This window comes from Eptesicus fuscus, chromosome 1, assembly GCF_027574615.1.
Source record: "Eptesicus fuscus isolate TK198812 chromosome 1, DD_ASM_mEF_20220401, whole genome shotgun sequence".
Classification (NCBI taxonomy): domain Eukaryota; kingdom Metazoa; phylum Chordata; class Mammalia; order Chiroptera; family Vespertilionidae; genus Eptesicus; species Eptesicus fuscus.
The window spans coordinates 118,936,829-118,950,945 of NC_072473.1; the positions used below are offsets into that span (position 1 = coordinate 118,936,829).

The window sequence follows — 14,117 nt, forward strand, 5'->3', positions numbered from 1 at the left end:
TAATTTATGGATTACCATGGCAAGTATTGTAACTCAGCAACACTACTGAGTTACATCAGACTTTGTCTTTAGAAATAAAAATATACATTCCCAGTATCAGATAGCAAAATATTATATCATCAATGAAGGAGGAATTTACATCACAAATATGACATTGAAATATTTTATTTATTATTTAGGGAAAGGCTGAAAAATATTTTCTTCATTCAAATCTGAATTTAGCAGTCATTAATTTTAAACAAGTGCTTCTACATTACACAAAAATAGCCAACAACTGAGACACCATAAATAGCTTTTAAGATATTTTTTCAAAATGATTTCACATAAGTGAAACTTTATTTCATCCTGACAAGCTGAAGGAGGAAGTTGAGATATTTTCACAGAAGGGGTGAAATACTAAGGCTTAAAACAATTTGTCCGATATGCCCAGGAATCCTTATTTGAAGCCTTGAACTCTTAATCCTAGTCCACAAAGAACGAAAATATACCCAAAAGGTTTTGCTGGCATGGATAGTCAACAAATTTAAATCTTTCAAAACATTTTATCTAATGAACTAGCAAAACTGTGTCATTAATGGTGACCAAGTTGGTCACCTATTAATAGTGCAAATAATTAATATATGAATTTACCTCTTTCCGCTTTTGTAGCAGGAGTTCTAGCCTCTCATTGGCTCGTTTTCCAATCATTTTATTCCGTTCTGCCTCATATTGTCTTTGTGTATTATCCATATTAATGCTAAGATTTAATGCCACATTCACCAAAGCTGTCATCAACTTCATAGCTATTTTTAAAGGGAAAAAAAGGTTGATATTAGTTTCACAGATACAAAAAAATTACAAATTAAGAGAAATTAAAAACAAAGTGGGCTGTTCTGCTTCTAAAAGAAAAGCAAAATACAGCTGCCACAAATGACAATAAAACAACAGCTAATGAGTTTTAAATATTTACTGTATATCAGTCGGTTACCTATGTTATATACTTTTCAAAGAATATCTCCTAATCCTTACAACAGCCCTCAAAATTAAGTACTATTATCCCCATTTCATTCATGAGGACACTAAAGATCAGGGAGATTAAGAAATTTGCCTCTAATTATGCAGTTCATGTAAGTAGGATTCAAAATTTAGTAATCTGTCTGGAGACTATATATCCCCTGCAATGATCTTTTTCAGAGATCACGATTCACCTTCGAAGTAAACTGTGGTTCATACAGCAGTCAATTAGCTATCTCCAGTAACCAAAGAGAGAAACAGCCTGGGTGCTTTATATCACACTATAGTGTATAAAAATGTTGGGCACTGTAGTGCATAAAAATGTTGGGGAATTTTACCAGTATTTGATTTCCTTTCATTCTACTCTATTACATATCATGAAGAAATGGTGAAATTATGAAGAACATCCAGATGAAAATTCAAAAGTACAAAGAGTAAAGTATCACTCAATGAAGTGATATTTTAATTGTGTGTGTGTGTGTGTGTGTGTGTGTGTGTGTGTGTATTTGTAATCCTCACCAGAGGATATTTTTTCCATTGATATATAGAGAGAATGGAAGGGAGGGAAGAGGTGGAGGAAGAGAGGGGGCGGGGGGAGGGAGAGAGAGCGGGGGGAGAGGAGAGAGAGAGAGAGACACTGATGTGAGAGGAACATCAATTGGTTGCTTCCGGCACGTGCTCCAACTAGGGCAGGGAATTGAACCCCACCTGAGGTACATGCCCTTGACCGGGAATCAAACCCACAGGAGGGAGTACACAGCCCACAGGGTGGGGGCACACCTGGAGTGCCCAGCTTGGGTGATCCAGGAAGCTGTGACACTGGAACCCACAGAACAACTATTACATTAGGCCACTATACCAAGGCTAAGAGACATAGCACCTCTACCTAATATATAATATTAAAGTAGATTTACCACAAGAAAATCATTACATACTAATACTAGAGGCCTGGTGCACTCGGGGGGAAGGGAGTGGTTCCTCAGTCTGGATTGCGAGAGGGTGCAGGCCAGGCTGAGGGACCCCACTGGTGCATAATCAGATGCACAGGGCCAGAGAGGGATGTGGGAAGTTGGCCAGCCGGGGAGGGACCGCAGGAGGGCTCCAAGACATGTCTGGCCCATCTTGCTCAGACCCGATAGGCCAGACCCCAGCAGCAACCTACCGAAGCATCTGCCCCCTGGTGGTCAGTGCACAACATAGTGAGTGGTTGAGAAACCTTAGCATATCATTAGCATATTACTTTGATTGGTTGAACGGACGGATACTTAGCATATTAGGCTTTTATTATATAGGATAGTATGCCTTCACAGAACCAAACTGAAATATGATCCCCTTCCCAATAATTCATGAGGGTTAGAGGAGAGGTGGGTGGCTTCACCCTATTAGTTTATAGATAAAATTCATTAATTTGTGTCACCATTATTTCATTTCTTTTTTTTTTCTTTTTTTTTGTTTGTTGTTGTTGTAGAACATTTTTATTAAGGGCAGCAGAACAGGATCGCAGCATCTTTAGAAAGCCTATTCTCTGCCATGGTGGGCAGGGGAAGGGAGGAGGGGGAGGACCTGGCCCACTTTGGTTCAGTTCAGGCAGGTGTGAATTCCTGAGTGGGCTTGTGTCAGTGGGTGACAGCTCTCCCCTCCCCCAGAGGACTCAGCTTGCTTGATTTCAGAGCTGCCAGGGCACCAATGTGCTCAAAGCCTGCACTGAGGGCTCAGCTACCACCCAGAACTGCTGCAGGCTGGATGGAGCAAGCCACCCAGGTATGAGGGAAGGACCACTCATGGCCTCACTTTCTCAGAGTATTTCATTTCTTTTAATGGAAACCTTTTTCATCTTTAATGAAAATCATTTTCATCTCTAATCATGGGAAATACATAGAAAATATTTCTAAATACCAACCTGCCAGGGTGCTTGTATGTCGAAATGCTCTGACTTGTGAGTCAGACAATCCTGTAAGAAGTGAAATGACTGTATCCATCATGTATTCATCATATATGATACTATATTGACACTGCCGTACTAATACACCAATGAATTCACAAAAACTGGATTTGAACTTCTTCCACTGAGGACCGGCCATGGTAAGTGGGTAATCTCCACTATCCTAAAACAAAAAATTTAAACAACCATTTCATATAAAACGAGTGACAATAAATTTTAATTCTTTTTGAAATACCTAGGCAGAAGCTAAAATGACTCCTTTATCTCACCTTTCTTTTCTAATAAAATCCTCAAAGTAGGCAGGCGAACAATATACAAAGGCAGAAGTAAATAAAAGCAGAGCACCTCTGCTTTTATTAAATACCAAAATGAATATTCTGAATTCACTTTAACCAATGAAAATATATGTCAATTATTCAGAGGTTTAAAAAAAATGCCTCTCTCATCAAACCAAAACACTATTTTGATAAGCAAAGATACATTTATTAATTTTTTTAAAACAAAAGCAAACCAAAGTTATATATTTAAATGCATTCAAAATGATGAAATCACATTCTCGGCAATCTAATAGATTGATGTATGATTTCTAAATAATCAAAAGATTACTATGCATGTTTTCATTAGCTTCAGGACATCAAAGAGTCAACAGACATAAACAACCAGATAATTTTTTAAAGAAATGAAATGTAGCTAGTATAGCCTGGAAACAATGGACCTCAGATACTCTTCATAAAAAGGTGGAATATTCTTCAATGTATTTACAATGAGATTTTTCATAAATAAAAACAAACAAGTCCTTAAAAAAAAAAAAAGCAGAGACCAATATCACACAGAACTTCTAAAAAAACCTCCTGACAAGAGTATCATAGAGACTTAAGATCATTTTATCAGTTTAGTAAAATTTTGTAACAATTAAATTTTGTCATTAGAACAATATTTTTTATTTTAAGCTATGACATATCTAAGTAGTACTATTTTACATCTGAGAATAAGGTCCTAATACTACTTCACAAAAAGGTTTTCTTCCATCTTTTCTGATTGGCTCATTTAAGTGATTATATTAAAACATATCATCTTAATTGTTAGCAACTTGGTTTTCTAATTATTTTCAAACTATATTTTAGGATTCCTACCTCAAATAGCTGTTTCCTTTTATTAAGAAGGTTCTCACTAAAACATTTAATATTAGAAAGCTAAAATAATACCATACTAATAATTACATCTTAACTATTTGGAGGTTGATTAATAGCACTTAAAGAGATCAACAAAGTTATTTTAACAACACTTGTCTATCATTTAGAATGGTAGTTGAGCATTGTTCTATGAACCAGGAGGTCACAGTTCGATTCCTGGTCAGGGCATATGCCCGGGTTGCTGGCTCGATCCCCAGTGGGGGGCATGCAGGAGGCAGCCAATCAGTGATTCTCTCTGATCATTGATGTTTCTATCTCTCTCTCCCTCTCACTTCCTCTCCGAAATTAATAAAAATATATATTTTTAAAAACAAAATGGTAGTTGAAAATCCCTTCATTAGAGTAAACAAGGAAAAATAAAATTCAAACTAGATAAGACTTTCTATTTGAAAATTCTCTGTAAAAAGTTTTGAAGAGTAGAAAATATTGGTGTTGGAATACAGCTGTGAACAAAACAAAAACCCTTGCCCTCAATAACTTTACATTATAGTAAATCTAAATATGTCTTTATTGATAACAATACTTCAAAGACATCATTTTGGTAAAGGAGCAACTCAAATCTAAGCTACTATTTTTTTTATTTGTATTGTTCTTATTACTCATATTTGAAACATAAAGGAGATTTTAGACAACATAATTATTTATAAGGATATATATTTATATATACATATTTCTTTGCTGGTTCCTCAGATATTGACCAAACCTTCCTCTTATAAGATGTCAAGTTTTGATCTTAGGCTCTAAATTTTATTCAATTTTTTTTTACAATAATAATAGCTACCATTTATTAAGTTCTTACTATGTGCCAAGCATTATAAAATGCTAAGGAATTTTTCAAATATTACTAAATTCAATCTTCAAAACAGCCTATGGAATAAGTACTATTAGCCCCATTTTACAGATGATGAAACTAACGCTAAGACAAAAACTTGCCCAAGGTCACATAGTCATCATCTGATTGAAGCTGATGCCAAAGCTCTTATCCATGACACTAATACTCAGAATTTAAGAATACTTTCAAAAAGAATTTTCTTTAAAAGAATATTTTCAAGAGTAAATCAAGATCAACAAGTCTAAAATTATCAAAACATTTATATTAATGTTACCTCATCAAACTCTTCGGTCATTTTTCGAATTATTTCAGAGTTCTGCATATGTCTAAACATTTCTGCTGTGACAACTCCTGAAATTTGCAAGTGTGAGAAGTTAATACATGGTACAATGAAATAATGAGAACTTTTCAGTCAATCTCTAATACTAAAATGTCTAGTCACATAATGTGTACTTCTTCATCACGTGACCTTTACTGTGCTACTCAACCCTATAAAATAAATAACGCACAAATCCCAATCTCAATGTGCACAAGAAAAGAACACTATACTTCCGACAGATATCTTTCTTCCTAGCCTTCACCATTTCTGCCTGACTTATTTTACTCATATCTGTATGTATATAGGATTAGTTCCTTTAATATAAAACATGTCATCCAGAATGAGGCAGCTTTCAGGGTAACATTTAAAACCGTAAGGAAGACCCTAAACATAACAAGGGGAAGATTAATAATAGGCAGAGTTCACTTTAGCCAATTTTCTTCATTAAGCACTACTCCATGTAAAAGTCAACTACATTCCATAATTTTCTAAAAGAGCTTCAAAAAAACATAAGTGGTAGTTCCTGCCCATCTAGAAGCCCATAATCTATTTGGAAGATTAAATAAAGAATAACCTAGCTTTGGCCAGGTGGCTTGGTTGCTTGGGAGTATCCTCCCATACACCAATAGGTTGCAGGTTCAATTCCTGGTCAGGGGACATACGTAGGTTACATATTCCATCCTTGGTCAGGGTGCATATGGGAGGAAACTGATTGATGTTTCACTCTCACATCTTTTCAATAAACATATCCTTGGGCAAGGAAATAAATGAATAAATAAATATATAAGCCTAAAAAGGAAAGGAAGGAAAATATTAAGGTATTACATAATAAATGGCTATGACAAAAATGGCTATAGTTCAGACCCACAAAAGAAGATTGAAATCTGATAAAAACATACAGAATTTTAAGGAGGATGGGAGGAGAGGAAAAAGGCATCCAGGATATGTTTTGTTTTGAATTGATTTTAGAGAAGGAAGGGAGGAGGAAGGAGAACAGAGGGATGGGGGGAGGGGGAGGGGGGAGGGGGGAGGGGGAGGGGGGAGGGGGGAGAGGGAGAGGGAGAGGGAGAGGGAGAGGGAGAGGGAGAGGGAGAGGGAGAGGGAGAGGGAGAGGGAGAGGGAGAGGGAGAGGGAGGGAAGGAGAAACATTGATGTGAGAGAGAAATATCAATCAGCTGCCTCCTGTATGCATTCCAAACAGGGATGGAACCTGCAACCAAGCATGTGCCCTGACCAAGAAATGAACACAGCACCTTTGGGTGTACAGGACGATGCTCCAATCAACTGAGCCACATCAGAATTTCTAGGGAAAAGTTTTAAGCAGGAGATACTGCAGGGAGAAGATGTACTTGAATTTCCTCTGGTGGACTGTCAGGCTTTTAAAAAATGAAAATATTAGATTTTAAAAACCATATTTCTATTGATGGATTATTTATTCCTTGCCAGTTTTATAACTAGAATACCATAAATATAGTAACATCTAAGAAAAGAATGTCTTAATATAGGAAGATTAAATTTATTATGAAAGATAGAATTAATATTTCAATTGGTCAAGATACATTCTGTATATGCATGTACGTGTATGTGTGTATACATTTAAAAGCAATAAATAATCATATTCTCTTTGCAACCCTAAACCTGAAAAGAACAATTGATACTTGAGCCTCCTTCTCTATGGGCATGCAATTTAAAACTTTCCAGAAGCACAACAAAGCCAGCATGGGTAGACCAGTAACTAACATCCACTGAGTTTCCTATGCACAATCCACTTCACATATGATTAGCCAAGGTAACATGCCCATGAGGCAGGTACTACATAATCTTGACTTTACAGATGAGGAAAATAAGGCTAAGGCAAAGAGGAAGTTAAATAATTTGTCTGACATTATTCATCTACATCATGCTGATTGCCCGCAGGGAGATCAATATCTAGTGGTGCTTTGAAAGAGCCCGTACTTAACACAACATCAAAGAGAACCAGAGAGAAAACCAAGATGGCGGCGTAGGTAAACAGCTAAACTGCCGCCTCGCACAACAATTTCAAAACTCCAACTAAAAGACAAACGTCTACCACCCAGAAACACGGGAAAGCTGGCTGAGTGGAAGTTCTACAACTAGAAGGAAAGAGCACAAGCGCTGAAAAGCTGAGGTACGGAGGCATACAAATCAGGCTGGTGTTGGGTGATTGGATGTGCTGCTTTTTTACAACCCGCAGGGAGACAAGCTCCCGATTACTCTGAAATCCAATTTCTGGGGAACACTCGGGGGACCCAGCCGCCTACAGGGAGAAGCTGGACTGTCGGTCAACGGGTCGGAAAGTGAGGGTGACTTTCTTGCAGAGGTGCGCCCAGCAATCATTGTTTATTGGGGCGCGGGACGTGGGGACTTGGAAACGCGGAAAGGCAGAGACAACTGACTTGCAGCCATTGTTGTTTGCCACGCCCTAGCCTAGTGACTCCGTGAGACCCCACCCCGCACAATCTACAAACACACCCAAGCTCCACGCAGTAGCTTTTGCATATAAATGGCCTGCCCTGTCGAAGCTTAACCAAATAAACTGCAGCTCCAGTCAGACAGCTCCAAAACCTCCAAATCCCAAGCAGAGGAGAAAACTGTAGTTCTTGCTGTAGCTCCTGCTGGGTGGCCTCAGACAGTAACTGACCTGCACGCCATTGGAGAGCCAGGAACTAGTGTATCTAATGGTCTGTGTGAGATGACACCAGATTTCAACTACTCTCATAAGGGACACATTCAAGAGGCAGACTCAGTGAGCACCAAAGCCCCACTGAAACAAGTCCTGTCCCATAAACGTGTCTCCAGCACAGCAATTCTTCCATTATAGACACAGCGGGTCCTCCCAGCCTATTGGCCTGGAAGTCAATTCCCCCCAGTGACACCAACAACAATCAAGCCTTAACTACAACAAGGCTGTACACACAGCCCACAAAGGGGTGCACCAAGAGTGTCCACCTCAGGTAACTGGGAGGCTGACCCATTGAATCATATAGCACACCTAGCACACAAAGCCACACTACCAACTCAGGGAAGCAGCGAAAATGAGGAGACAAGGAAACAAATCACAAACGAAAGAAATGGAGGAAAACAAACGACTGGACATAGAGTTCAAAACCATGGTTATAAGGTTTTTAAATAATTTCCTAGAAAAGGCTGATAAATTTAATGAGACCCTCGAGGATATGAAAAAGGACCAACTAGAAATTAAACATACACTGACTGAAATAAAAAATATTATACAGAGACCCAACAGCAGACTAGAGGAACGAAATAATCAAGTAAAAGATTTGGAATACAAAGAGGCAAAGGACATGCCTCCGAAGAAGCAAGAAGAGAAGAGAATCCAGAAAGTTGAAGATAGTGTAAGAAGCCTCTGGGACAACTTCAAGGGTACCAACATCAGAATTATGGGGATGCCAGAAGAAGAAAGAGAGCAAGATACTGAAAACCTAATTTGAAGAAATAATGACAGAAAACTTCCCCGACCTGGTGAAAGAAATAGACGTACAAGTCCAGGAAGCACAGAGAACCCCAAACAAAAGGAATCCAAAGAGGACCACACCAAGACACATCATAATTAAAATGCCAAGGGCAAAAGACAAAGAGAGAATCTTACAAGCAGCAAGAGAAAAACGGTTAATTACCTACAAGGGAGCACCCTTACAATTATCAGCTGATTTCTCAACAGAAACTATGCAGGCCAGACGGGAGTGGCAAGAAATCTTCAAAGTGATGAATAGCAAGAACCTACAACCAAGATTACTCTACCCAGCAAAGTTATCATCCAGAATTGAAGGGCAGATAAAGAGCTTCACAGATAAGAAAAAGCTAATTGAGTTCATCACCACCAAACCATTATTATATGAAATGCTGAAAGGTGTTCTTTAAGAAGAGGAAAAAGAAGAAAAAGGTAAAGATACAAATTATGAACAACAAATACATACCTATCAACAAAAGTCAAGTGAATTAAAAGTCAAGTGAATTAAAAATCTGAGCAACAGAATAAATTGGTGAATATAATAGGATCAGGGGCATAGAATGGGAATGGATTGATAATTCTTAGGGGAAAGGGGTATCTGTGTGGGGGGTACGGGAAGAGACTGGACAAAAATCCAGATGACTTGATTCTTTCCTTCCTATGGATGAGGACAGTGGGGGGGGGGGGAGTAAGTGCAGAGGGCGGGATGGGAACTGGGTGGAGGGAAGCTATGGGTGGAAAAAAGGAGAAACAATTGTAATAATCTGAACAATAAAGATTTATTAAATAAATAAATAAAAAGAGAACCAAATGACTGTTTAAAAATATTAAAACATTTAGAAGAAACCATCATTTCCTTGGCTAAAGAAACACAGCCTCAAAAAACTTTTTAAAGGGTTTTAAAATTTTAATCTAGAGTCATGGATATAATCTTCAGATATCTTTCCATAACTTATGCCCAGGTGCTGTAAACTTGGCAGTGCTAGAAGCAAAGTAACTCAATCCCTGAAACAATTCCTATGAAATAAACATTTATCCTACCTAATAAAAGGGTAATATGCAAATTGACAGCACCTTTGCTACGCCTAAGCTACGCCCACCAGCCAATCAGGGCGAGTACGAAAATAAACCCAACCAAGAAGGCTACAGCCACAGACAGCAAGGTTTCCCAGGCAACGGAGGAAGCCAAGCTTTCCGCCTGCCCTTGATAGGCCTAAGCCTCCACTCAAGCTACAAAGTTTCAATTATAGAAGGCAAACAAATCTTAACAGAAATGGTGGCAGAAAGGAGCTGGAGAGAGCAGGCCAGGGTTGCCCCCAGCAACGGAGAAAGCAAAGCTTTCCACACACCCTAGCCAGGCCAAGGCCTCCGCTTAAGGCTACAAAGTTTCAATTATAGAAGGTGAATTAACCCCAACAGAAATGGCTGCCAGTCACGGAGCAAGCAGGAGGCTTGGCTCCACTCCAGGCTACAAAGTTTCCATTGTAGAGGTAAATAAATTCCAGATACCAGGGCCTCCTCTTGGGTCACCAGGGGGCGTGGCTGGCCTGCAAACCACCACAGGCCCCTTGCTCAGGCTGCCCCACGCCCCAAGGGAATCCCCATCCTGATCTGGGACACCCTTCAGGGCAAACCAGCTGGCCCCACCCCTGCACCAGGCCTCTATCCTATCTAATAAAAGAGTAATATGCAGATTGACCATCACTCCAACACACAATATAGATGCCCCCATGTGGACACAAGATGGCCAGCAGGGGGAGGGCAGTTGGAAGGCACCAGGTCTGCAAGGGAGGGCAGTTGAGAAGGACCCAGGCCTGCAAGGGAGGGAAGTTGGAGACGATCAACCCTGCAGGGGAGGGCAGTTAGGAGTGACCAGGCCGGCAAAGGAGGGAAGTTGGGGGCAAACAGGCTGGCAGGGGAGCAGTTAGGCATCAATCAGGCTGGCAGCAGAGTGGTTAGGGGGTGATCAGGCTGGCAGGCAGAAGCAGTTAGGGGCAATCAGGAAGGCAGGCAGGCGAGCAGTTGGGAGCCAGCAGTCCTGGATTGTGAGAGGGATGTCCGACTGCCCGTTTAGGCCCGATCCCGGTGGGCAGTCAGACATCCCTCGAGGGGTCCCAGATTGGAAAGGGTACAGACTGGGCTGAGGGACACGCCCCCTCTCCATGCACGAATTTCGTGCAACGGGCCTCTAGTATGTAAGTAAATCTCAAAGCAAACATACTGCATACATTTTTGACAAATGTCCAATTCTGAAACTCTTCCTCTCATCTCAAAGGCCATATAATAGCCCTAAACCCCACTACATATCACTCCAGAACACTAGGCCAGAGCCCAATGCCTTAAAAGTGTGGGAGACATGAAGCAAGACTTCTAAAAACTGGTAAATTGAAAAGTGACAGTTGAGCAGGAAAGAAAGAAGGAAACAACAGTATCACCAACCACAGTTCACCTCAATAGCAGCAGAAGGCACAATTGAAGTAAAGTAACTGAGGCTCATAATGACAATCCTGAGTCCACAGGAAAAGGTTCAAGTATACTGGATATACTTAATAAGTTTCTAACTCATTTATAAAAGAAGTGTATCAAAATAATTTTGTATTCTGTTAAGTACTTAATGGCCTTAACTTTGATTATATAGTAAATTTCCTTTAGTGGAACTTTTTTTATTCTAAAAAAATATTATAGCAGTATTTTAAATCTATCTGATACTTTGTTTTCAACACTTTGAATTTTTACAAATCTTGATAACGTGGTTTGTGACAAGGTATATCCAAATGGTGAGTTGTCAATATCCTGACTTACAATCACACTGATGCCAGGAAATGAATGAATCTGATAAAGGAAAAATCCTTTTGACTATGGCCTTGTTTTAAAACTACAATTCAGAAGCCTCATTAGGAAACTAAAACTGACAAAACTATGATGTAGCAGAGAATACTGAAGATAAAAAATTAGAATTTCAAGTCATCAAATTATTTCTGGCACCTGTTCGGTTGTTCTGCAATTAACCTTCCACTTTCAAAAAATATAAAAAGAGAAAGGACATGGTCCTTGATTACCTAACACAACAAACAGGTTCCCTATACACTTCCACTGCAAAGAGATGGACTAAACATAGACAAAATAAAAATATTAATATATCTCATTTTTAAGAATTAATCTGGCTCATCATATTGTCATTATAACAACACTTTTTCTGAGCAGTCAGCAGATTTTTTCTAATATTGATTTGCAGCTACTTTTAACTTTCAAGATAACTAGGCAACTTTCTATACTCTAAAATTAAGACAATTTTTTTAAATTTCTGAAAACTAACTATATTAATAGCATTATAAAGATCATAGACTCTAGAAGTTAATATATTTATCAGGCCTCATATACTTAACATTTAATATGCACACTGCATTGAATGTTGTGATCAATCTTAAATTAAATGCATCAGTTCTTACAATGTTACTTGTTTTCCAATTCCAATGACAGTATTTCTTAAGGACTATAATCGAATGAAAGGAGTAGGCCTAAGTAAACTGTGTTTTTTTTAATTCTTTCTTCAGATATAAGCCAGTCATTCTTTAGCACCTTAACTTCTTAGGTCTATTTTTAAGCAACCTTTCCTTCTCCTGATTTCTAATGCCCATGTTTTTTTGTGCCATTTTCTTTAAAAAATGTAGCACCTTTATAAAATTATGTAACATTTATTTGCCTGGGCATCTTCTAGAATTAGGATGGACCAAGTGTTAGGGAAACATGGGACAGATCAGAATCTGCCCATGATCTTAACTGACTCATGAAATAATCCACATGATGATGTATCCCTAACTTACATAATTTTATCCTCCAACCCAATATCTGCAATAAATACTTTTATCTCTGGAAAGATATTTCTGTATTTTATATTTTCCCCATTTCTACTTCAAAATATTTTTACACAAAGTAAAAACATTTTTCACAAGAATCCCACTCCCCAATCCAGTTTCTCTACCTTTGAGAAGAAAAACTAGAAAGTTCACCAATACCTTATTTAACTTACTTACTTACTTACTTAGTTATTACTTACTTACCTACTTACTGTTATTCATGGTACTTTTTAATTCCCTAAACTTTAGAATTCCCTGCCATATGAACCTGTATCTCTTCATTATCTTCCTCCTCCCTTTTCAATCCATTTCTTTGTTTCTAAAACCAGATGCTGAAAGTGGGAAATATATCTAATAAAAGTAACATAACAATTATAAATTGCCAAGTTTTTAGTCAACTTCACATATGAATACAACTGTCTCAACAGAGTTTCTTACTATGTTCTTTGCTCTTTTTTCCTTACACATTATGTATGGTTATAATGAAAAAAATCCAATATCTTGGCATTATTTTCCATGTAAAGTGTTAATATAGCTTTACAAAAAATAAAGAGACCATTTAAAAATATTCTGCTTCCAGAAATAAATATATCTTACCTTTACAGCCTGAACACTGAATAAAAAAGTTGATGAGGTCAAGAAGTGCTATATCTCGGTCATGCTTGTATGACTCTATCCAATCATCTACCACCGACTACAGTAAAGAGGGGAAAAAAACATTAGCTTTTTCTAATGTTCTAAAAATTAAGTTGGATTTTAGTAATTAAAATTCTACATTAAGTGGTATCACATTACTTAAAATTAACATATGCATACTTGTACATAAAAATTTAAATTTGAATCATAAAATAGAATCAAATTCAGTAAAATTATCACCTGATAAAGAAAGCATAATTACTTTTTATTTCTTAGTGACATTATTGAAGATATCCTAAAAAATATTAAAAGTAACACGCATATTTCTTCTTTACTAAAATATTATACTAAATATTAACACTGCAATGGAATGAAAATTTTTAAAGGAGTGAATGCCTGGATCAATGAGGAAATGAACAAAATATTTTTTTTTCAACAGTGAGCCCTGATAATCCTGTATTAATAAGAAGGGTAAACTGAATATTAAGTAACAATAGACTAAAGAAAGGACAGACAGTTCATGGATCTTGAGACTTAATATTATTAGACGATAATACTCTACAAATTGATCTAAAGACTCAATGCAATCCCTATCAAAATCCCAGCTGGTTTCGTAGTAGAAAATGGAAAGCTGATCCTAAAATTATTATGGTAATGCAAGAGATGCAGAACATTCAAAACAATCTTGAAAAAGAACAAAATTAGAAGATTCACACTTCATGACCTGAAAACTTACTACAACACTACAGTAATCAAATTATAGTACTAATGTAATTAATTCCCTAAACTTTAGAATTCCCTGCCATATGAACCTGTATCTCTTCATTATCTTCCTCCTCCCTTTTCAATCCA

The 14,117-nt window shown here is 37.8% G+C and overlaps 1 protein-coding gene across 4 annotated transcripts in view; it reads right to left on the reverse strand.

The window, feature by feature from the left end:
- Positions 1–14,117, reverse strand: part of STAG2 (stromal antigen 2) — a 154,504-nt gene that overhangs the window by 59,565 nt on the left and 80,822 nt on the right. For all 4 annotated transcript variants that reach the window (XM_054709219.1, XM_008158886.3, XM_028135665.2 and 1 more), the window contains exons 5-8: positions 13,227–13,323; positions 5,235–5,311; positions 2,894–3,098; positions 631–782 (exon numbers count right to left, since the gene is read on the reverse strand). In XM_054709219.1, coding sequence (XP_054565194.1) covers positions 631–782; positions 2,894–3,098; positions 5,235–5,311; positions 13,227–13,323 — 531 coding nt within the window. The remainder of the gene's footprint in view (positions 1–630; positions 783–2,893; positions 3,099–5,234; positions 5,312–13,226; positions 13,324–14,117) is intronic.